The 26754-nt window shown below is 40.0% G+C and overlaps 1 protein-coding gene across 2 annotated transcripts in view; it reads left to right on the top strand.

The window, feature by feature from the left end:
• The window catches only part of pipox (pipecolic acid oxidase), a 73581-nt gene that overhangs the window by 3822 nt on the left and 43005 nt on the right, over positions 1–26754 (top strand). For both annotated transcript variants that reach the window (XM_073462309.1, XM_073462317.1), the window contains exons 2-3: positions 8415–8563; positions 18135–18348. In XM_073462309.1, coding sequence (XP_073318410.1) covers positions 8415–8563; positions 18135–18348 — 363 coding nt within the window. The remainder of the gene's footprint in view (positions 1–8414; positions 8564–18134; positions 18349–26754) is intronic.

Below are 26754 nucleotides of genomic sequence, written 5' to 3' on the forward strand. Positions count from 1 at the left end.
AAGGACCTAAGTGGACTGGGATGGTTACCTTTGCTGGTTTGTGGATATTGTGTTTGATGGTTGCGGGTGCTGTACTCAGGTGTCGCTCGACGCTCGCCTTTGAAATCAACGCTCTAAACTATGTCTGAGCTTAACATCTTGAGTTAGAACACTGGTGATCTGAATACCCCCCCATAAAAGGGTTAGCACATTAGGTTAACTACACAGGAGGAAAGTTGACATTGCGTAATTACAAAAGACGCATCCTTTGAGTGGGGATGTCAGGCGCCTAGCAGATAAGTTTTATCATGTGATAGCATCTTCCTCATCTTCCATAAAGACCAAGGGTGTAGCTGTTGTAGCCAGACGTAAACTCAAAATCAAAATTCAGCACACATGGTTGGATACAGCGGAAGGCTGACTGTGGCCAAAGCAGAATTTAGTGGAAGGAAAATGCCTTTTTATCTGCGAACGCACCAAATTGTTTTGATTAAGAATTTTTATATTGACTTGACTAAGATTATGCTGGAGTTAGCTGAGTACTCGTTTATAGTGGGGGGAGATTTTAATGCCATTTGAGGTTCAGTTGATGACAGGACTAGCAGGTCTGTGATAGGGTTGGGCGAGATGTTAAAATTTCCCAACCAGCCACCGTCAGCCCATCAATCAACGATTGCTGATATATTCATGCAGGTGTGTGCCAGCACATGCAGTGGGTGGGGAATACAGCATCCTGCTGTGCATGCTACGCTTACACCAAGAAACACTTGGTTGTTGTTACTAGGGTACAGTTAAGTGGCGTGTCCCCTCAGAGTTGCCGTAGGGCAAGAGTTATTGTTGTTTGTGATATGTGGAGAGAGGAAATGAAAAGAAGTATGTTGCTGCTCAGTGCACTAACAGTACGTCTCCATGTCTCGTTTATTAATTTCTTATTAAATAAGCTCAGTTAGGCGAACCCAAGACACTTGGTTAAATTTGTGGCAGCAGTGTTTCTTTTACCGCAGGCTGCTGTTTCAGTCGTGCTGTTTTTTTACACAAATTTCTTAGCTTAGCTTCCTTGGCTAGTTGGCCAATGTTGTTTTATGCATATGAGGCTGAACAAAGTCAAGTCACGGACATGTGGTGCGGAGATGAGGATGCTTTTAAACTTGGCACAGGGATGTATATGTCGGTGGTAACGGGAGATAGTTTCCTCTGCAGTTGAAGATTCATGTCAGAGCAAAAGTAGGAAACTGCGGCAGTTACAGTGATAATAATACGCAACTGCTGCCTTACGACAACACTGAGGGGACACGCTGCTTCAAATTCATAAAAAAAATGTCATCGTCCATCACAATGTTTCACTGTAGACATTGTCATATGCCAATTCAGCAGACATCGCCCAACCATAGTTGTTACTGTTTATATTATTATAATTAGCCTATGTGATTGCTGTGTGATTTTTGTGGGCAAAATAATTATTCTATTTTCAGTTTTTGAACACTGAATTTATTCCCATCTCTTAAGCGCAAGTGGCAGAGCGGCACTGCTCATCAACTTGCTCCAGTAACTTGCGCACAGAGCCCCACTCCCTAGCAGTCTACCGGCATTTCTAGCCGCTGGTCAGTTCTGCTCCTCCTTGACTCTTTGTCTAATTACAGTAAGAAAACCACAGATTTTGCCCGTTCCTATTTTTGGCGCTTACAGCTTAATTATTTATTGCGTGAAGTGTTCAAGGAGACACACCATTAATTTAGCGAAATCAAATTTCAAAAATAGACCAATATATCAGCTCCAACAAATGATTAAACAAGCAATTAGTTGAGCCTATCGCCGATAAACGATATATTCGTCAAATCGCCCAACCCTAGTCTGAGACTATAGATCAGGAACTAGCGTCCTCAGCCTTAAAGGCTTGGGCTAATGGTCTAGGGCTTACAGATTTATGGCGATTGACTAACCCAGGTGCGAAAGACTATTCCTTTTTCTCCTCCTGACACAAGTCCTGCTCTAGAATTGATTAAATATTTGCATCCCCTAAAATTTTTCATGACTTATATAATGTTACTTTACTTCCCATAGCCCCAGATCATAATGGTGTGCTATGCATAATGGTGTTTAGTAGTATTTCCTTGCAAGCGCCGAGGTGGCCTTTTAACACCACTGTGCTGAAGCAGGAGGAATTTAACACACAGTTAGCAGAAAAGCTCAGAGAATTTTTGTATTTAAATGTTGGCTGGGTTGACGATCCTAGGATATTGTGGGATTCAATCAAAGGTTTCATTAGGAGTAATACCACATTATTTGCCTCCAATCAGCGTAAAGCACGACTATATAAATTACAAGAACTAGAAAACACTTTCTCCAATTTAGAATCCACTTTATCGGCTAATTACTCAGATGACATAGCTCTGCAAAACAAAGTTGTAAAAAATAAATTAACATTCTTAGGCAGTGTTCAGAGTTTTTGATTCACAGGACTAGACAGCATAATTATTTTCATGGGTTGAGACCCAGCCACCTATTAGCCATGTAAATTAGATCGAACAAACAGTTTTCAGACATTTCTTCAATTAAATTGCAGACCAGAGCTATCAATACTGACTCTACTCAGATCAATTACATTTTCCACAGTTTTTACTCTGACCAAAACAAATCGGACGTATCTTTTGACAAGGGCAAATGTGATGACTTTTGAGCTCAATTGAACATGCCCGGTCTTGCTGAAGATGATGCAAACAATTTAGCCAGACTGATCTCACTTGAAGAGCTCAAGGCTACTGTTCTTAGGGATAGGGACCCTAAGGAGTAGGGATGTGAATTATGCAGTGATTTCCTTACTTAAAAAAGAGAAAAATCCAACAGAATGTAGTAACTAAAGGCCGCTTAGCTTGTTGAATGCTGACATTAAAACCTATGCTAAGGTACTTTCTCACCGCCTGCAATCTCATATCTCATCACTGGTATGCTATGACCAGACCGGCTTCATTAAGTCATGCCTAGCCTCCAATAATTTCCGACAACTGCTACATGTAATCAATGCTGCAATAGACATTGAAGCCCTGGCAGCTGGTTTATCACTTGATGCAATGAAGGCATTCAACCACCTAGAATGGCCCTTCTTGTGGTTGGTTTTGGAGGCGATGGGCTTTGGGGATGGCTTTATAAAATGAGTGAAAGTGCTGTATTCAAACCCCTCAGTGATATAGGTAATGTTTGCTCGCCCCCATTTCCAGTATCTAGATCCTCACCAAGGTTGTCCTTTGAGCCCGAGCCTCTTTGCGCTCTCACTTGAACCCTTGGCACAGACAATCGTCCCTTATCCAACCCATTACAGTTTAAGACACTCAACACCACCTGGCATTATACGCTGATGACATTTTGTTTTTTCTTGAAGTCTACCCCCCACCTTTATCAATATTAGACTTTCAGGATCAGGATTTAAAGTTAACTGGTCAAAGTCAGCTCTTTTGCCACTGAATAAAGCAGCCAAGACCACTACTTTACCTGTTGATATTCCCTCTGTTCAACATTTTAGGTACTTGGGTATTGAAATATTCCCGCATCGTAAAACACAACTACACTGAGACATTGAATGGCGTTCTGAGTGATTTAGAAAGATGGGCGAGTTTGCCTAATTCACTCCAGGCACAAATTTCACATGTAAATATTAACGTGTTGCCCTGAATGAATTTTGTTAGTGCTATGCTCCTATTCTCTCTCCCCCTGCTGGTTATTGAGATAAGCCTCATGCAGCTCCAAATTCATTTGGAATGGGAAGTGTTCTCGCTTGAGAGATTCCACTACTCAGCACGCCAGATTAGACAGTGCCTTAGCATTACCTAACTTTAGATTGTACTTTTGATCTTTCACCCTCACACCCCTGGTTACATGGTTCAATCCTCGGGTGGCGGTTTCTTGGTGAGCAATGGAAGAGGGAATGGTGCACCCTTGATCATTGACAGATGTGCTATTTGAACATCTCTGTTAGGCAATGTCAACTATGATTTGGCCTGATCATATCCCAGCTTTTTCAGGTTTGTCGCTCAGTAGAAAAGTTATGTAATATTTCCTGCATTCCCCCATTTTTAATAATAAAGATTTATTGATAGGGCGATTTTCAGGGATTGCACTCTTTTCAAGACATCAAGAACTAATTTAATATGCTGGGCACATCCTTCTGTTATTATCGTCAGCTTAGAGCAACTCTAAAAGTGCACGCAGTGCCTTGGCAGCACCCTTTGCCTACACATCTGCTTCACGACCTGTTCACTACTAAAAGAGGTTTGAGGGGCATGGTTTCCACCCTGTACCAAAATATTATGGAAACCTCCTACAAAATGCTTCCCCTAGATCAGGGGTATTCAACTAAAATTCAAATAGGTCCAGTTAGAGAAAATTTCCTCAAGCAAAGGTCCGGAACATCATAATGTCTAACTTGCATTATGATTTAGTGCGGTATATATTGAAGTAGCCTAGTAGTTACACTACCATTCAAAAGTTTGGCGTCACCCAGACAATTTCATGTTTTCCATGAAAACTCACACTTTTATTCATCAAATGAGTTGCAAAATGAGTAGAAAATATAGTCGAGACATTGACGAGGCTAGAAATAATGATTTTCATTTGAAATAATAATTATGTCCTTCAAATTTTGCTTTCGTCAAAGAATTCTCCATTTGCAGCAATTACAGCCTTGCAGACCTTTGGCATTCTTGCTGTCAATTTGTTGAGGTAATCAGAAGAAATTTCACCCCACGCTTCCTGAAGCACCTCCCACAAGTTGGATTGGCTTGATGGGCACTTCTTTTGTACCATACGGTCAAGCTGCTCCCACAACAGCTCAATAGGGTTGAGATCTGGTGACTGTGCTGGCCACTCCATCACAGACAGAATACCAGCTGACTGCTTCTTCCCTAAATAGTCCTTGCATAGTTTGGAGGTGTGCTTTGGGTCATTGTCCTGTTGTAGGAGGAAATTGGCTCCAATCAAGCGCTGTCCACAGGGTATGGCATGACATTGCAAAATGGAGTGATAGCCTTCCTTATTCAAAATCCCTTTTACCTTGTACAAATCTACCACTTTACCAGCACCAAAGCAGCCCCAGACCATCACATTACCTCCACCATGCTTGACAGATGGCGTCAGGCACTCCTCCAGCATCTTTTCACTTGTTCTGCGTCTCACAAATGTTCTTCTGTGTGATCCAAACACCTCAAACTTAGATGTGTCTGTCCATAACACTTTTCTTCCTGAATCTTCCTCTGTCCAATGACTGTGTTCTTTTGCCCATCTTAACCTTTTCCTTTTATTGGCCAGTCTCAGATATGGCTTTTTCTTTGCCACACTGCCTAGAAGGCCAGCATCCCAGAGTCGCCTCTCCACTTTGTGGGTACCATTTTAATGAAGCTGCCAGTTGAGGACCTGTGGGGTGTCTATTTCACAAACTAGAGACTCTAATGTACTTGTCCTCTTGCCTAGTTGTGCACCGGGGTCTCCCACTTCTCTTTCTATTCTGGTTAGAGCCCGTTTGTGCTGTTCTCTGAAGGGAGTAGTACACACCGTTGTAGGACATCTTCAGTTTCTTGGCAATTTTTTGCATGGATTAGCCTTCATTTCTCAGAACAAGAATAGACTGTCGAGTTCCAGAAGAAAGTTCTCTTTTTCTGGCCATTTTGAGAGTATAATCGAACCCACAAATGCTGATGCTCCAGATACTCAACTAGCTCAAAGGAAGGCCAGGTTTATAGCTTCTCTAATCAGCACAACAGTTTTCAACTGTGATAACATAATTGCATAAGGGTTTTCTAATCATCAATTAGCCTTTTAACACGATTAGCTAACACAATGTACCATTAGAACACAGGAGTGATGGTTGCTGGAAATGGGCCTCTGTACACCTATGTAGATATTCCATTAAAAATCAGCCGTTTCCAGCTAGAATAGTCATTTACCACATTAACAATGTCTAGACTGTATTTCTGATTCATTTAATGTGATTTTCATTGAAAAAAACAGTGCTTTTCTTTCAAAAATAAGGACATTTGCAAGTGACCCCAAACTTTTGAACGGTAGTGTATATCAATGTCTGCATGTAATTTCAACACCATAACGCCGGGTTCAGACAGGACGCCAAAGCACTGCGATTAGCTGCGAAGCGCCGAGGAGCGGAGCCGTTTTCGTTTCGGCACGTTAACCAATTGTGTCGTTCACATAGGAAGCGCTGCAGCACTCTGCTCCGCTGCCGGCGCGCGCCGTGCAGCGATTGTTTCAGCGTCTGGTCTATTTTTTTCGCGTTGGTGACACTAATCTAGGCTGTCCACCTTGTAACTGCTGACTGTAGAGATCTGTCGTGCTGCCGCGTTGAAGATGTGTATGAAGCAGCCATGTTTTACAATTTTTTTTGTTACTTTGAAGCAACATACATACTTTAAGCATTGTCTACTGTCATGGCTAAAACTTTGTGTTCTGCCAGAATCTGATGTGTTTGCCAAACATGTGAACACAAGAAATTTGACTGTTTTTTGTCTCTCTCAATGAACTTGCACACTAATAACATACAGCAGTAGTCCACCATCAACTCATTAGTTTTGCTGATGTTGATTTTCAGGTGATTGTCGTTGCACCATGATATGACGCTCTTGTGGTAACTTCCATTTCACCATGAACTACACTTATGTAGGATCTAACCCACATTAATATATGTCTATAGGCTTTCTATACCAGTATATAGGATTGAAATTGTGTAAACTGCAAGTTGACGTAGTTAGGGGATATATCAGCGAGGCAGAAATTCTATTTTTTTTTATTTTTTTTTTTATCTAATGATACACTATAGGGTCAAACACACATCCCTATCTGCACACATTTTTGTACTTTGTGTCTGGACTAGACCTTGTTAGTTCCCATTAAGCTTCAGCATTCAATATTTTAGACAACAATGGTGTTCCAACTTTGTGTCTGGGCCACATTGGACAGCTGAAAGATCTACAAGAAACTACAAAAAGCAGAAGACTAAGACACCTAACTGACAGGATTGTCTATCTGTCCATAGCACTGAAATGGATCGGAGGTGATCGATCAGACGGATAGTGTTCCAGATTCACACGTATGCACACACATCTTAAATTAACCATCAGCCTACTCATTTCATTAATTCACAGCACAAACAGCCACTTACGTGTGGGGTTATCATATGTCAAAAACATTTTTAAACACTAAAAAGCATAAACCACATGCCAGCTTAGCTTGCTTTTCGTGCACAAAACTCGCAGCTTTAATTGCGCTTCAGGCGTCACTGACCACTCCCTCTATCTCTTTAAAAATCTGATTTATAATGCCTGTAAAATATGCAAACAGGTGATTTTTGAGAAATGTCAGTTGGAAAAAAAGGACAGTATAGATAACATTAAATATTATACAAAATTTATTTGATTGTGACAAACGAGGTGAACGATTTAGGAAAAAAATCTAATCGAAATTTTTCTGACCGATATTGCGATGGCAATTTTTTTGTTTTTGTAAAAGATTTAAAACGTGATGAGCATTACCACACTGATATACCATCAAAATATTAACTGATCTATATTCTAATGAAAAGATGAGAAATTAAAGATATGAATTGCTGCCAACAAGTATTTATTATTTTTTTCAGTTGGTGTGGAACATATTACAAACACACAATTATCACAAAAGTTGTGACTTAAGTCATATCAGTAATAATGATACAAATAACAAAGAAATTCGAATAAGAGAATAATAGTTTCAGCTGACTTTGTTGCTGTACACTGGTCATATAGGTGCCTGTGGTGTTTTTTTTTTAAGTGCTGGTGCAAGTTTGTGGTGTTGCCTCATGGTGCGGCAACTGTTCCACGAAAGTTCTTGCATAGTACCTTTTTTGTTGCACGTCCGTCTCTTCGAAGCCAAAATACTTAAATATCATGGAAGTGCCGCCTTTCTTTTTTACTAAATCATCCAAGGTTGCTGCTGGATCAGAGGAAGCCATTTTTCCGCACTACAAATCTAAAGTTTTACTTGGGTTTCATGTGTTGTTGTTGGTAGGTGTAAATGCCGTCACCTTGGGTCATGGCTGATTGGTGAGCATGATTGGTAGACAAGGAACACGGCACTTCTGATTGGCAAGGATGACTGTCACACAAGGAAGACGGCATGATTTTGTAAAACCATTGACCGTGTTTAAATGTGGGTCAGACGCGCATCCTGCAGCAAAACAAATTGCAGCCTCTGCAATTTGCTAATCGCTTTGTTTCAGATCGCGATTTCGATTTAAAATCAATTAATCATTCAGCCCTAGTAAGATGTTTAGAAGCATTTTCTGTACTATTACAGATGGTTAGAATGTTTGCTTTTGGGTACTTTTTGCCATTTGGTGTATGTTATTCCTGAATCAAAGTTAATTTATATCAACCAAGTGATATTATGTTCATCTTTTCCAGTTTATCCTGCCCCACACCCGAGGGAGTTCCCATGGCCAGACCCGCATCATCCGCAGGGCCTACGATGAGGACTTCTACACCCACATGATGGGGGAGTGCTACGAGCTGTGGGCTCAGCTGGAGAGGGAGACGGGTGTCAAACTGTACAGGTAAGCAGTCAGCAGAAACACATACAGAGAAAACCGACTAAACGGAATATAACAAAAGCTTTGCCAGAATACCAGGATTTGTCACATTCAAGGTGCTTTGGACACACAAGAGCAGCAGCTCAATCTACGGTAGCCATAAATACATTACTTTCTCATTACCTCCGGCATCACTGAATCACCCATTGACACCTTCCATGCCTTTGAATGTGGAACATGGGCCCTCATTTCAATAAAACTGATTTTCCTTTGCAGAGTAGGGAGAAATGTGTGTGTTTTATATATGACAGTGGCATCAAACTGTGAGCAACCTTCCAGCACTTTAACTTTTCTGGTCATATTACCTCTGAGCAGCCCTGTTTCTTCTTAGTACCAGAGAACTGAATAACACATTGCTTTATTATTCATGTCTCAGGGTAATAGCTTATTATACCAAGCCACACCCACGTTATGTTCCCGAGAAACAGCGTGCCTCCCTGTCCCTTGTGCACCCGTCCACAGCTCATGACTGATGGGTCCACATCTGAAGGCCACCTGTGCCCTTGGGCTGGAAAAAAATGTCTGCATCACGATGAAAAATGTTCAGGCGAGGCTTGTGTGAGCAATGCCTCCCACTTCTGCTGCTGTCTCTGGGACAGATGGAGCCATCTAAAAAGGAACGAAGCTCAGCTAAAAATCTACCCACTAACCTCTTTTATTTTCTCCACACACATGGCAACATGTGTGCACTTTCACCAGCTGAACTAGTGCCACCAATCACCCAGTTTGACAGGTTGGACTAGATGAGGTATCTTATTTATGATCCTACATACACTTGCGTGGCTTTTCCTTCCTCTGTCACACACTCGTAAACACACAAGCACACAGAGAGACACGCTCATAAATTTTTTTTGATGAATGGCTGAAGCCTTAAGCTGGGGTTGCCTGTGCCTTATGTCTGCTGACAGATGTCGGAGCAGTCTTTAGAACACACTGCTGGCAAAGGGCAAGTCAGCCATCTATCAGGCAAATTACTGAATTAGAACTGTGTTTCACAACCTCTCACTCTGGGACTCAATAACTTCTCACTGTAGGTGAGGTGCCATCTGCTATATTAATTTCCACTGGTCATATGATGTCCAGTCTAATGTCACTATTTAGATCACCTGAAAAGGTTCATTTTCATTTATTATAACTTGCATCTTAGGCCCAATTTATTTTTTTTAATTTTCTTTTTATTTGAAAACTATTTTACACACAAACATACAATCAACAAACACGGGGGGGCTAACCCATCATGACTGTTAAAGTGAAAAATAAATCAATAATCAGATGAGTCAAAAGTGAATGACATAGTCAATTAAAGTCTGACCTTATTGGCTTCACGTACTCAGTCCATTTAGACCGGATCTGGTAAAATTTTTCTTTTTGCACTCTGAGGGAAAATGTCAACTTTTCCATGATGTAGCTCTCGTGTACAATGTCCATCCATTCCTCAATGGTGGGCGGCTCTACTTTTAACCATTTTCTCGTGATGGATTTCTTGCATGCTACCAATAGCATACCGAGTAGCTTTTTGTTATTGAAATTCCAGTTTCCGAACAATATATCACCCAAATACAGAGTTTCACATTTGAAGTGGATGTTTACTCCAAATATATTATTTATGTTTATGAATCTCTTCCCAATATGTACTAATAACCTGGCAACTCCAGAATAAATTAAAATGATTCGCTCCATTAGTCCCACAGAGTCTCCAGCAGGCATCGCCGCCACCTTGATGTCGTTTCTGGACGGGTGTAACAAAAAATCTCACAATATTTTTCCAGGAAAACTCTGCATATGTTCGAACCTGTTGAGATCCACTGTAGCTGGCATATCTTCTCCCAACTCTCAGCAGAAATCATTACATTTCCCTCTTTTTCCCACTTCTTCTTTATGTATTCTGTGCTTTCTTGTTTAGATTGTTGGGTGCCAATATACAGTCTGGATATGATTTTGTTGCATGTTCCAGTTTTGAGTAATGATGGAAATACCTGCAGAAACTCTGATACACCTTTTTCTAAAGCCTTTTTTAGGTTTTGGTCAAAGTAATGTCTAACTTGCAAGTATCTGTAAAAGTTATCCTTTCCCAGCCCATATTTATTCTGTAAAGCTTCAAAGCTCTGGAATGCTCCCTTTTGAAGAAACAAATAATAGGTAGTTAAACCTTTTGAGGTCCATTCCTTAAATCTGCCATCATTTTTATTTGGTGCAAAATCCAAATCGTAGGCACAGCACCTCGGTAGTTTAGATGCATCCCCTATTTTGCATGCTTTAACTATTTCCCGCCAGGATTTCAGAAAAGTGTCCAGCATGGGATCATCTGAAACCATCAGTTCACCTTACAAGTTATCAGCTAATAGGGATGTTATTGGTATTCCTTTTTAGTTTCATGCCTTCTATTTCCTTCCATTCCGCAGTGTATGTTGGTGAATATAGGCAAACTACTGGTCTCAGCTGAGCTGCGTAATAATATTCTTGTAGACAGACAAGGCCCATTCCCCCCTTTTCTTTTTCCTGCCATATGTATCTTAAAAATAACCTGTCCCAGTCTAAAAATTGATTAGGTGGTATTTTAACTGGCAGACACTGAAAGAGGTAAAGCATTCGTTGAAGAACATTAATCCTTACTGAGTCAATCCTGGAGCTTAAACTCAAAAAGGGGATAACATTCCATCTTTGTATGTCTGATTTTATCCTTGAATTTAAAGGTCCGTAGTTTAAATCAAACATTTTTGAATAGTCCTTTGGCAGTGTGACTCCCAGATATTTTATATAATCTGCATCCCAATTCCGTTTATACAGTTTCCTAATCTCAGTTGGTGGGTCATAGTTAAGTGCCATTACTTGGGTCTTATTTATGTAAATTTTGTATCCAGATAGTAAAACATATTCCTTTAACATTTTCATCAATTTTGGGAGTGTCTGCGTAGGTTGTGATAAAGTTATCAATAAATCATCGGCAAACAGGGCCATTTTTTGTTCCCCAGATGGCATTGTTACCCCGATTAAATCAGACCTCTGCCTGATCCACTGGCTCAAGGGTTCTATAAACAGGGCGAAGAGGAGTGGCGATGCGCAACATCTTTGTCTTGTTCCTCTTTCCAGAATGAATGACTTAGTAAGATCACCGTTAATTTTATTTCTGGCTGTTGGTTTATCATAGAGTGCTGCAATAATTTCAATTATGGTCGTATGAAAGCCAAATTTGAATAACACTTTGTATAAAAAAGACCATGTATCTTGTCTCATAACGTGTATTGTTTTCCTGATGTTGTCTTGGGTCTGTCTATGTTTAATAAAACCCGTCTGGTCCATATGTATTAGGTCTGGTAGGATCAATTCCAATCTTTTAGATAGTATGGAGACGAACAGTTTATAATCAATATTTAAAACACTTACAGGACGGTAGTTCCAACATTCTAATTTATCCTTCCCCTCCTTAGGAATGATGGAAATAATTGCGTCTCTCCAGGAGGGGAGGATCTTTTTCTTTTCCAGCACCCAGTTAAACGTTTTCAATAGTGTTGGAACTAATTGGTCCTGCATTTCTTTATACCATTCTGAGGTGAAACCATCTGTCCCTGGAGATCCCCCCCCCTTTCGTCTCCCAATTGCTGATTGCAGTTCTTCTGTTGTTATTTTAGATATTAATTTATCATTTTGATCGTGCGTGACCTTCAGTAAGTGTAGCAAAGATAAAAAGGCATCAATCTGGTGGTCATCGCTCATTTGTGGTTGAGAATACAGTACTTTGAAGTAGTTTTTGAAGCATTGTTGAATTTTCTCTAGACTAGTTCTATTTCATTTGTCCTAGGGTTTCTTATTTTGTGTATAGTTCTGTCAGCTTGTTGTTTTTGTAGCTTATATGATAGACGCTTCAATGACCTCCCTCCTGTCTCGTAATACTGTTGTTTTGTGAAAAGAAGCTTTTTTTTGTATTTCTTGTGTATTTATTTTATCCATTTCTTTCTTAGGTCTATAATTTTGGATTTAATCCTATCCTGTAGAGGTTCTGAATGTTCTTTTTGGAGTTTCTTCAATTTGTCTTCCAAGTCTTTGAGTTTTTGTTTGTTTTTTTGTTTTCTTTTCGTAAGAGGGAATGGCTATTATTTTGCCTCTAATCACAGCCTTCAGTGCATCCCAGAGCACAGATGGCGTCACCTCTCCATTATCATTGTGTTCCAAGTATGATTTAATTTCAATTTTCAGTTTTTCTTTGGTAGCTGGATTATTTAAAATGTTTGAGTTCAACTTCCAGAGAGTAGTCTTAATCCTAGTATCCAGGTGGACTAACATGTAAATAGGACTATGATCTGAGAGAGTGCTGGGGCTTATTTCACATTTATCTAATCTGTAAAGGTCTTTTTTAAATGTGAAAAAGTAGTCTATCCGAGAATAAACTTTATGAGCAGATGAGTAATGTGTCGGATTCACCTCTCTCCACACATCTACAATACCCATTTCATGCATCAAAGTATTAATTCTTTTACTAATGTTTTTTGCTTCAGACTTTCCATTAGAAGAGTCCATCTTCGGGTTTAGTCGAATATTAAAGTCGCCACCGCATATCAAGATCCCTTGGCTTTTTGTTGTCATTAGTTCAAATAAATGTTTATAAAAGGACCAATCACTACCAGGAGGAACATACACGTTAAAGAGACTCATCAACGTACCCTCTATTTTGCCTATAATCATTACAAATCTACCTTCTTTATCTTTATATTCAAATATGCATTCATAATTTACAGCCCTGGATATCAAGATTACCACTCCTCTCCACCTCCCGATCTATGGGAGGAAAAGTACATGTTTAAATCCCATTTTATTTAATTTAGCATGTTCAGAGTCGTCTAGGTGAGTTTCCTGTAGGTATGCTATTTGGATTTTATCTTTCTTTAATTTGATAAAATTTTCGCCCTCTTAATTTGGTTGAGTACCCCGTTTATTTTGAGTGAAACCATTTTTATAGGTCTATTTTGCATCTAAGTGACTCCCAGTTCAACTGCATACTTGAACTTGGTAAGCTCCCCCCTCCCCTCTAGAACCAACAGGGAGTGAACAAATGAATAAAAAACAAACATCACACTAAATGACATACACCTTAACATAAATAGTCCGTGTGACTTCCTATGTAGGGGTCTATTAGCCTGACCCTGTTGAGCCTCACGTAAAGGCTCCAAGGGGAAACCTTCCTCCTGTGTCCAGTGAAAGGGGCCCTTAGCGATGGCGGCAGCACAGTAAAAGAAAAGCCGATCCCAAACGAACCTTTTTATAGTCTAGTTGGTCTCTACCAATAAATATAGTTGTGTTACTTTTCCAGCGTTATTCTGGGAAACTCACCATTCCTCGGGCACATTCACGCTGAAATCAAAAAGAGGTGGAAAAAAGAGAGGATGTGAAGCACAACAAAAAAGTAAAGCTAAGGGTACAAATTCTGTTAGTTGACAGAAGGTGCTGGTGAAGATCTCCTGAAGGCTTGGAGTTTCTCCCTGTAGCTTGGATCTCGTCCGGCGGAGGACGCGCCCTTCCCCGCTCACCTGTCCGCTCTCCTCCAGGTCAGCCGCAGAATCTGCTCCATCAACGTCTCCGGAGCTCTGATGGTTTTCACGGTGTAGCCTCTGCTCGCCAGGTCCTCGGTTGCTTCCTCTATTGTATCGTAGACTTTTTTTCCATCTTTGTGTCTCACCCGTAGCCTGACCATGAAGAGAGTCTGGAATTGAACTCCGTTTTCTTTCAGAATCTTGCGAACCTCTGCATATTCTTTGTTTTTTGAGGATGAGAGGAGGCAAGTCGTGGTCCAGGTTTATGTGGTTGTCTTGCCAGGTGAATCCCTTTCCTTGTCATGCCTTGCGGAGTAGTGCCTCTTTCGTTTTGAAGTTTGAAAACTTTACTATGATGGAGCATGGCAGCGCGCCCTCCGGCGGCCGTGGCCCCGCTGAGCGGTGCGCTCTTTCAATCTGTAAGTCGGGTCCGTCCTCGGGTAGTCCGAGACCCTCACTTAGAAAATTTTCCACAAATGTAACCATCGTTGGTGACTCCTTCTCCGTGCCTTCTGGCACCCCATAAATCCTCACGTTCTTGCGTGTGAAGCGGCTCTCCAAGTCTATTAGCTTATCCTCTAGCTTCACGTGTAGCTTCAGCATCTCCGTCATGACTTCTTCCATGTTTTGAATCCTCTCCTCTTTCTCGATTCACCCCTCCGCTTCGTCCAATCTGGTGTTCGCCTTCAAAACTTCTTCTTTGATTGTCCCTAATTGTTCTTTGGTTTCTTGGCGGAAGCCTCTTAATTCTTGCAGAATAAGCTCCAATTCGGCCATTTCTCCACACGGGGCTACCATAGTTTATCCAACCTTGCTGCTTGTTAGCCTTGACCACTAATCGTTAGCTAGCTGTGCCTCATCTTCTTCGTCCACCTCTGCTTTCTGATGGCAATTATTACTCAGTGTCTTGGTAGATGTCTTACCCCCCCTTCTTTATGCACTTAGTCAAAATGAGTTTCTCCGTTTGTATGGGGGTATATTAATAATTACTCTGGTTCGGTCGGGAGCTCTCTCCCTATGCTGCCATCCTGGAGGTGGTCCGACCGGAAGTCCCCATTTCCAATTTTTATCCATACCCCTCGTTTTCGAGTGCCCCCTTGTCCCTCAGAACAGAGTAACGTGAAATTGGACAACCCTTCAAGCCTCTCACCTGCCATCAGTAGTTGTCGATGGCGTTTGTGTAAACACATGTGGCTCGATATTTTCAATATGCCTTCTTCAGCTGTGGTGATTTCTCTTGTGTTACTGTGGCAATTCTGCTATTTTCACAATGCCATTTACCATTTATGTGATGGAGATAGAAAAGACTGGACATGCTTACATTAGCAACCCGTACTCCTACCCTGCCAGTCTGCACTGATGTTAGAGTTGCAGTACCTAATGTGGAAGCTTCCCAGCTGGAATGTAGTTAAATTTTGGGTGTCATATGCCATCAAAGGGGGGGTAATGCAACATTGAAATATGTCAAAACTGTCTAGCATAAATCAGCAATAACAATGTAATGTTAGCTAGCTACAGAGACATCAGTAAACTGGTAGTGATTGTTTATGCTTGTTATAAAGTAAAAGACCATAATACATCAACACTTGGCCCTACCCCTCTATCCCAACAAGAATTGGGACATCCAACCCCTAGGCAAGTATGTGCTAAATGGAGGCGCAGGGCTAAGTGGTAGGGGCAAGGGGTGTGTTGGGATTGAGCCATTGTTTCACAGTTTTGACCATCATTCCTACCGATATTCATCAAGTCAATTGCTGAGATCTGGTAACACTAATTATAGGGAAACATTGTGTAACAGAAGGACTTAATTCTATTGACTTTTGATAAAGAGATTATTTATTGTGTTTTCTTTGCTTCCAGTGGAATAAATGAATGCAATCAATAGTCAGCATTGACTTCAACTACTAAATTATAAAGAATTTGACATAAAAGCTGAGTACTAGATCGAGATTAAGAAAGAAGATCCCTACTAGACCGTGCAATATTACCAAAGTGATAGTAAAGCGTATGTTTTCCATACTCTGAACCCTAAACCTTAATTTCTCCCCAAATATTTGAGCTGCTGTCTCAGAGAAGACTTCTTTCTTTCATGACACCAGCAACTTGCTGTCTTAAATTGCCAAACACTTAGTTTCAATTCCTGTGATAAAATACTCTAAACTTAAGGTTCACTTACTTTTCTTAGAACTTTCAACCTGAAGAAGATCATGTCTTAATCTAATAACATGGTCTCCGTTGGTATAATAATGTTGAGTGTCATCACTTGATCTTAGGTATAAGACATGAAGAAAGTAGCGTATATAACTTCATAGAGTTATATATTAACATTTAAGTGATAAATGCATGGGCTAGTTTCATTCACTGATGACAACCTTGAGATGGGGTTGGAGTTTAAGATGGTTAAGGTGGTTAAAGTTGAAAATTATATTGTCACACATACTGTTCCCAAGGCCATGAGTAAACTTAGTACCTTTTACTTTTGAATCAAATGAATACCAAACTTAAAGAGGTCCTATTATGCTAATTTTCAGGTTTATACTTTGATTTTGGGGTCCTAGTAGAATAGGTTTACATAGTTTAATTTTCAAAAAACACATTATGCTCCTTTTCACACTGTGTCTTGAACACTCCGTTTTAGCTACAGAGTGAGACATCTCGCCCCTGTTTAATCTTTGGTGGGAGTTGCACATGCGCATTACTTAACGGGCAGGATGTAGCCAATCACAGGCAGAGTAGGGCGGGTCATGCCGAGCAAGGTAGTATGATCTAAAATAATGCCGCTACAGCAGCAGCAACTGTATGTCTGGAATGTATATATTATATTTTAAATATATAAAAATATATATTTATATAACGCCTATTACATAGTGATGCACATAAGTTACAGAAGTAAAGGCTCGACCGGTCGTTTGGGGCAGTGCAGGAGCAGTGTTTTCTGTGGGAGAGACTAACTCCCTTTGGCGTGGACTTTGGGCTTTTTCACTTTGCAGACCTTTTACATGCACAAAAATGCTACATAACACAAAGGAAAGGCAAAAACCCCAAAAGCATAATATGACCACTTTATCTACAATCCCAGTTCCACAAAAGTTTGAACGCTGTGTAAAACATATGTAAACACAGAACGCAAACTTTTGCAGACAAGCTGTGTTTACCGACAACAGTTTTAGAGTGTTCCTGAGCCCATGTAGTAATATCCTTTATACAATTATGTGTTTGACAAAGTTGTGACCCTTGTCCCATCCTTGTTTGTGAGTGACTGAGCATTTCAAGGATGCCCCTTTTTAATACCCAATCATGATACAATCACATGTTTTGATTTAACCTGTTTACTTGTGGAATGTACCAAACATGTTCTTTTGGAGCATTCCACAATTTTCCCAGTATATTGTTGCCCCTGTCCAAACTTGTTTGAAATGTGTTGCTGCCATCAAATGCAGAATAAGCATATATTTACAAAAAGCAATGAAGTTGATGAGGTCAGAAATTAAATATATTGTCTTTGTACATTTCCATTTGAGGATATGTCAAAAAGGATTAACAAAATATCACATGCTGTTTTATTTATGTTTTACACAGCACCCGACTTCTTTTGGAATCTGGGTTGTACATCTACACTCTGTTCTGGTGGCATGGCTGGTTTAGGAGAGAACTGATGCTAATAATAATTACCCATCTGTCTGTTGTTAACATCTATTTTATTATACAGACTGATTAGATCAACCTGAGCTAGTTCAACTTTGATCTACAATACATTCTATAGCTGTACATGCATACAGTTTTTCTAAGCAGTGATGTTTTTAATAATAGTTTGGCTGTATCCACCTGTGTGATGTGACCTTATTTTCCTTGTCGTGTTGTAATGGGGCTAATGTCCCTCTTGATCAAATTATCCTTCAACAGTAGTACTGAAAATGTTATGTAGTTGGTGAGTTGTAAAGACCTCCATGTGTCTTTACCATTTCTTAACACGATGCGACCTTCATCTCCACTGATCTCCTCCCTTGCAGACAAACAGGACTCCTGGTGATGGGACCAGAGAACAGTCGGTATTACCAGACGGTTAAGAACACCCTGCAAAGGAACAAGGTTCCTCTGATGGTCCTGACCCATGAAAACTTCAGCCAGCACATCCCTCATGTCAAACTGGCGGAGGGGAATGAAGCGGTGGTGGACATAACTGCTGGAGTTTTGTATGCGGACCGTGCACTCAAGACTGCACAGGTACAGCATAGATACTGTTAATAGAGCATGAGGTATGTTAGATTCGGAAGCTGATGTCATGAGTCAAGGCCATTCTTGTTGTGCACCCAAGTCAGTGCAAATTAAGACAAAGGTGCTTCCTTGTGACATTCCAAGGTTTCAACTTTTGTGAAAAGTTTGTTTGCACTTTTTTAGCTACAGCTCATATACTTATATGTACAGTAACTCATTTGCATTTTGCAGTGAATAATCACATACTACTAAAACAACCATTTGAGCTGCTGTCTCAGAGAAGACTTCTTTCTTTCATGACACCAGCAACTTGCTGTCTTAAATTGCCAAACACTTAGTTTCAATTCCTGTGATAAAATACTCTAAACTTAAGGTTCACTTACTTTTCTTAGAACTTTCAACCTGAAGAAGATCATGTCTTAATCTAATAACATGGTCTCCGTTGGTATAATAATGTTGAGTGTCATCACTTGATCTTAGGTATAAGACATGAAGAAAGTAGCGTATAACTACTAAAACAACCAGTCAGTCAGTCTAAGAACAAAATATACATCTTGCATTATTCCCATGACTCTAACATTCTTATCAAATTCAGAATAAGTGTATATTTACAAAAACAATTCCAGAGCCCAGGAAGGGACACGGGGAGAATAAAAATCAAAGGTGAACAAAAAGAGATGTACTTTTGCAAGATCTTGCAAAACCTTTTCATTTAGGGAATTGTACTTCCAGGTAAATTCGCTTAGGTCGATGCTAAAATGGATGGGTTGGAGGGTCCGGAAAGGACATTCCTCTTTGGGCTCTGCTGTAATTGTTTGTTACCTCATTGGAAGCTTACAGGTTCATTCCATGCCAACTCACCCAAAATCCTCCAAATACTCGTGTGAGCTCTGAGTTTCAGAGTTGTTAGGGCCACTTGTGGGTCGTTGACCCAATCGGCCTTCATGTGGGTTGCTAGGGCTAGGTGAGCCCAGGTGTGAATGGTTGTTAAGCGGTCTGGGGAGGGGACTCAGTACAGCATTGTAGGTGGGTGATAAGTAATGTTGTAGGCCACCACCTCTGTTCAAAGACGGTCGTTCCAGTTTGACATAGATGGATTCTTTTACTCCTCTTTCAAACTATTTGTCTTCTCTGGCCAATATGTTTACATTGTTGTCCTCAAAGGAATTATTTTTCTCTTTTTGGAAGTAAGTGGACAGCAGAGTCTTGAACTGAGGAGTTGGCTCTCCTGTGTTGTGCCATTCATTTATGGAGAGGTTGTTTTGTCTCCCAATGTACAAATCTGTGCAGTCCTAGCTGCATTGAACAGCATAAACTACATTACTCTGTTTATGCTGGGTGTTTTGTCCTTAGGATGGACACAGCGTGTTGGTAGGTTTAAAGTGAACAGATGCTGGTAATAGATCTCATCACAGCAACAGAGTCAGCCATCAGATACAACAAGTTGGCAGACACAGAGGCAGAACAGCTACGGTTGAAGGTATCAGCCGCTCTTGCTAATGCAAAAGCACCCCCCTCCAACCTCACTACTGAGGAAAGGAAGGCCCTGGCAATACTCAATAGAGACCAGAACATCAACATCTTGCCGGCAGACAAGGGAGATGCACACACCAAAGTCACTGATCTGCTTAGTGATACTAACACCTATGAGGCACTGAGGCAAGATCCTACCAGTAGCTACTAAAAGAAGGTTATAGAATATCTGCAAAAACTGGAAAAGGACAGGCCATTATATTACCGACTGTACCCCGGGGAAGCCATCCCACGTATCTATGGACTCCACACAAGGAAGGAGCACCACTCGGACCCATCATCAGCAGCATCAACTCAGTTACCTATAACATATCCAGGCACCTAGCCAGCATTCTAGCTCCTTTGGTCGGTAACACTCAACACTACACCAAAAATCACAGGATTTTGCCAACAAGGTGAGAGAAATAACACTCATAACACGACTCAGACGAAACAATGGTTTCTTATGTCACCTCACTTTTTACATGCATTCCCACTCTAGAAGCGGTAAAGATGGTGAAGAAACACCTGCTACAGGACAGCAGTCTGTCCAGCAGAACCAACTTCACCCCAGACTACATTTGTGCCTTACTTGACCTCTGTCTGATGACCACCTACTTCCAGTACAGTGAAGGTTTCTACAGACAGAAGCACGACTGTGTCATGGGCTCACCAGTGTCCCCAGTAGTGGCCAACCTCTGCATGGAAGAAGTTGAGAGCAGAGCCTTGATTATCTTCACAGGAACTGCTCCTAGCCACTGGTTCAGGTATGTGGACGACACCTGGGTCAAAATCAGAACAAGGGAAGTGGAAGCCTTCACAGAATATATGAATGCTGTGGATAATAACATCAAGTTCAAACAGGAAGATGTCAGAGGAGACAGTCTGCCTTTCTTGGACTGTGCAGTACACATTGAAGAAGACAGAAGCCTCAACATTGAGCTGTACAGAAAACCTACACACACAGATCAATACTTGCTGTTCGACTCTCATCACCCACTGGAGCACAAACTGGAGGTCATCAGAACCCTAAACCATCGGGCTGAGACCGTGCCCACAAAGACAGAGGGGAAGGAGAAGGAACAGAAGCACATCAGGGGACATTTTAGTGTCTATCTCTCTCTATCTCTGTTTTTTCTCCATATACAGTTGTTTAGATGATTTATATAAACTGTTGACTTGTTTCCGAACTGTCTGAATGTCTAACTGCTCATATTTCTTGCGCTGTGAACCCTTTCATGCCTCCATGCCTATATGACTTTATGCATTACTGTGACTGAAGTCTAATCAAGATTAATCATGGAGGTATATAAAGTCATTCAAGACTTTCAAGGTCTTTGTCCTTGGTAAATATTAAAGATAGTGTCGACATCCCTCACATGATTAAACACATGGCCCTTCTAGATGCATTGTTTTAATGCTGGAATGTACCAGCATTATTCAATGCATCAATAGCAAATCAGCCATTCAAAAATATTATTTTCAATTAAGACATGAATTGACCTCCACGTCTGTTCCAGGGTTCATTGCGAGATGTAGTGTTTTTATTTGTGAGATCTGTATCATACATAATTTGTCACTGAACTGAACTGTAGGCAATGTTCCTATAGCAAAAACCTTTTCAAGCATGTGGAAGTGATGAGAGATTAAAGAAGCAAAATCAGTCTCTGATTTGTACAAGGCCTAGATACAGTATTGGGCTGAAAAATACCAAGATGTGGGTAATTGAACATATTTCATGCCCATTGTATAAATCTAATAATAGCTCACACCAGGAATATCTTTCAGCAATAAATTCACATTACTGGACTGTGTCAGCACTGAGAAAAAGCACTGGAGGAGAACAGACTCATCCATGGCTGTTAAGCAAAGCACAAAACACTGCTTTGTTATTTCAGTGAGGTGCCATTTTCAGTTGACTGGACAGATTTTTCAACTGCTTTTTCGTGAAGCAGCAGTCAATTATAAATTAAAGCATGTTGTATTAGATGTGTAATAGATCGGTAGATTGTTGCTTTTTGCATTTTCATGCCATGGCTCTTTAGCCTCTTGCCTTTATTATTATGTCTTATTATACTATTGGTCGCAATTGATCTGTGTTTTTACATTATCTCAGAGTGGCAGTTTTCTAAATGTCTTCTCGTTCTCTTTTTTCTCTTTGAAAACAAACTGCTGATATTCCTTCATGAATGTATGCAGGGCCAGCACAGGTCTATTTGAAGCCCTAAAGAGTTTGATAATCACAACACAGCATTCTGGATGAAGTCACTGCATTGATGTAGATAGCTAATCTGCGCATTGTATAAATCCCAGTTCACCTCTTGGTAAACTTAAGCGGGCTTTGTGAAACAATTTGTCACAATTTGCATGTATTAATCACTTATTTATTGGCCATATGTGAGCAGATTGTAACGTGACGTGAAAAATGAGATTCTCCCTGTCTCTCTGTTGCCTATACAACCCTGTTGAAGATTTGTTAAAGTTGTTTGATGCTGCAAGACTGTGGATATCTTTGTGAAGGTCTCGGGTCAGATTTTACACGACAGTCCAGCTTTATGCACATTCTTGAGTGCCTTGTCTCAGTGCCTCTCTACACTCTGCTCCCAGCCTAATACAGAAGTTCCACAAAGCCCCTTTTTTGCCTCTTACTACCACATTTGCATTTATTCACCTTACTTATTTATATATATTAAGTTAGCCAAAAGATGATGAGCAAAGGCACAGAGCATGGGTGTCTGCTCTTGAATTCATGTCAACTGCTCCTGAACTCAGCACTTGCCAGAGCATCTTGTTCTCTCTCTTCTTTTTCCTCTCTCCTCTCTGTAATGTAACTTTCATGAAGGCTTGTTTTACCCTGATCCCAATCCGAGTCATTTAATATTTAGTATCTGTCGATACCGAGTCCCGATCCGATACTTGTCCCTAACTAATATTTTCCTAGATAAGACCCACGAACCTTGTGAGCATGTAGTACCGTACGTTGTAACAAAAGTGGAATCAATCCAGTGTGCAGTGAGGCTAAGCAATGACATGGGGCAAACATCAGAACTCCAAATGTCTGTCGTAAAGCTAATAGCAGTCACATCTGTTAAATCACCTCGTACGACGAAACGGTCGTATTGCAGATGTTACATGTTGCCGTTGGACTGCTTTCGCTTTCTAATTTAAAATATTTCCACACTGCAGACATTTTATCCACAGGTTTGCCAGAGTAACGTTACACATGCGTCTGCGTTCTGCCACAAATTGTGCTCCGTTTACAACAGCTGACGTAAAAATCATCAGGCTTGGGTCCACGTTCAAAATTGACGATCCCGATCAGTGAAACAATGCCCATATCGGTCCCGATCGGCTTGGGACATCCCTATAAAGTACATTTACCCTCCAGTTCCAGTCAGCAGTCAACATTACGGCACCTAAACAATGGAGGTCACCTCCGTGGATCAACAGAAGATTAATTTCTGAGGCTCTCCCCCCATAACACATTTTAATAGTGAAACTGTTTGCAGGAGAAATGACATATTTTTGTCCAAGAGGTAACTGTAGATCAGTGCATTCATTTCATCAGGAGCTGCTGACAGTGCACCCTTGGCAGCACAACAGAAAACCAACAAGACTAATAGTCTTTAGCCATGCTAACTGCAAAAAAGCCTTATTGTACTACCACAGTGGCGCTTTGGCTAAATGCTAAAGTTTGCATGCTTGCATGCTAACATGCTCACAATTACAACGTTAACACGAATGTTTAGGTAGGTGTAAGGAGTTTGATTCATCCAAGGTCATCATCTTAATGTAGCATTTAAACGTACTAAAATGTACTAATCCTTACTAAACAAAGGGACAGCTGAGGATAATTAAAATATCATTAATTTAGAAAGTATTTCGTATAAACCAAAGTATTACCAAAGTAAGTATTGATGATGGCACAAGATCAAAAGTCAGGAAATCACAAAAATTATTAAGATGCTGAGTACCATGGATGTCTGTACATAATTTCATGGCAGTTCTTTGAGTAGTTGTTTCACTACCACAAATGCCATCCTCCTGGTAGTGCTACAGGAAAAGTCTGACCATCATCAAAGTCATTAGGCCTAATCCTCTGGGGACCAGGAATTGAGAAATTATACAGTATATCGTCTTGCCATATTGTGATACGGCAGTGATGTCTCATTTTCTGAACTTACCAGACCGTCCTTCTTGTTCTAATGCTTGCCTCAACCCAGTTATTCATTATATCCATTTTACTGATGGTTATTTATCTAATTGTTTTAAAGGGGCTCTATGTAACAATTTATAACAATTCACATATATCACTTTTTTATTGGCCATATGTTTGGATTGAACAAGACATGAAGATGATATCCTCATCTCTCTTGGTGGCCAATATAAGGCTGTCAACAATTTGTTTAAGTTGTTTAATACTGCTGGACTATGGATTCATTAGATTAGAAATGGAGATCGCTAACATAAACGATCGGCTTCCAGCATAGAGCCCCTTTAATGTTTTGTGAAATACCAGTAGTCATTGCCACAGTAATGTCACAGTATCGAAATCGAGGTATTTTCCCCCCCATCCTTGCATCTATGAAGTGTAGCGTTTGAGGAGATTTCTGAATATTAAAATATAATATTTTACTGATCATCTAATATATAAAGGTCTGAGAAATAAAGTCATAATGCAACTTAGAAAGGCAAAAGCAGATTTCTTCCTTGAAATTATTAGAGATGCCAAAGGGAACAGTAAAAGACTATGGAAAAGCATTGACAAACTAACTGGAAAGGAAAAGCCCAAATATGATAGCATACAGCTTAAAATAAATGGAAATATTCAAGATGATAGCCTAGCTGTAGCTACAAATTTTAATAATTATTTTTTAAATTCTGTGCAAACATTGGGTCAGAATTTTCCAAAGATCCACCCTCAGCACTCCTTAGTTTGTGACAGTTCTGCCTTTCGTGTAACACCAACAAATGATATAAAGGTTGGAAAGGTCCTCTCAACCCTGTCCAATAGCAAAGCAAAATACATATATGGTCTTGATACTGCCTCTCTAAAAAATCATGAAGAATCTATAACCTCCGCTTTAACTAAAATAATAAACAAATCTATTAATGAGAGCACTTTTCCCAGTGCCTTGAAATCTGCTATAGTAACCCCTGTGTATAAATCTGGTGACAAACAGGAAGTTAGTAACTATCAACCTATTAGCATCCTGCCAGCCATTTCAAAGGTCATTGAAAAGGTTGTAGCAGAACAACTAATTGCTCACCTCGATTCCAGGGCTTTTTTACATCCTATGCAATTTGGCTTTAGGAAAAAACATTCAACGGAAACAGCATGCTGCTACTTCCTTGAAGTAACTAAAACAAACCTAGATCAGGGAGGAGTGGTGGGAGCAGTTTTTCTTAAATTGGCACAAGGCTTTTGACACGGTTAATCATGACATACTATTAAACAAACTGGCAAATTATGACCTTTCCATAGACACACAAAATTGGATTAAATCTTACCTGAGTTGCCGACATCAGTGTGCAGGTGAACAATACTCTATCCCCGTTTAAAGCATGCACCCTGGGAGTGCCACAAGGGTCAATTTTAGGGCCGCTGCTTTTTAGCATATATATTAACGACCTTCCATCTGTGTGTAATGATGTTGATTAAATAATGTATGCTGATGATACTGTGTTATATACTCACGGGAAAAATGCAACTGAGGTTGCTATGAAATTAACTAAGGAAATGCAGAAGGTTGTAAAGAACATGGTTACAGTCTTTTCAACATTTAAAGTCAAACAGGAGTTGTTTAGCCATTCAACAAACAGGAGCAAACTCAGGGATTGTCCTGAAATCTTAGTAAATGGGCAAAAAATCCAAAATGTGGATGAATTCAAATATTTAGGGGTTACCCTTGATGGAACTCTTAGTTTTGAAAATCATGTTAAAAAGCTGAGTAACACACTGAAATTTAACCTCATAAACTTCAGACACATAAGAAACTCTCTCACTGTTGAAGCATCACATACATATTTAAATGCAATGATTCTCCCACATCTTTTCTATTGCATGACAAGTTGGTCTCAGGCATGTAAAACAGCCTTAAAACCACTTGAATCATTATATAAAAGTGCCCTTAAGATTCACAGCAAAAAACACGTCAATATCATCACTGTCATATACTCACCAAATATAGTATTTTAAATCTTGAAAATCTAATAATGCACACAAATGTATGCCTACTGTTTAAAATCATTCATAATGCTACTGCTCCTCTTTTGAAAAAAATGGTTACACTCTGCTCAGAAAAAACAACAAGAACTACCCGATCAGTTACCAGGGGAGAGTGCAGTATTCCTAAACGCAGGACTTCATTTGGTAACTCATCTTTTTCTTTTGTTGCCACAAATCAATGGAACACACTTCCAACAGAGCTGATTACATGTGTGGATTCTAAAACATTTTCATGTCACACAAAACATTGGATGCTGTCACAGCAAACTTGTAGACATTTTTGTGTGTGTGTGTGTGTGTGTGTGTTTGATGGGGGGGGCATATTAATTTATAAAAGTTGGCAGGAGGGGGGTAAATTGTTTTCAATTGTTTTAATGATGTGGGAATGTGTGTATTCATACTCTTTTCTCCTTGTTATATACAGGGTTAATGTTTTATTGTGCACTGTCCCTGTTCAAATAAAAGAAATATTACTAATAATAATAATTCATAATAATAATAATTATATATATATATATATATATATATCGTTAATCGCAATATAGCCTCAAAACATTGTGGTATTTTTTAAGGCCAACCCTACTATTCCTTTAACTATACCACAAGCATGGCTAAAACATGGCATTAAACAGCTTTTTTATCTGTTTTGAACAGACATGAAAATATTCTAGCAA

This window comes from Pagrus major, chromosome 2, assembly GCF_040436345.1.
Source record: "Pagrus major chromosome 2, Pma_NU_1.0".
NCBI lineage: Eukaryota > Metazoa > Chordata > Actinopteri > Spariformes > Sparidae > Pagrus > Pagrus major.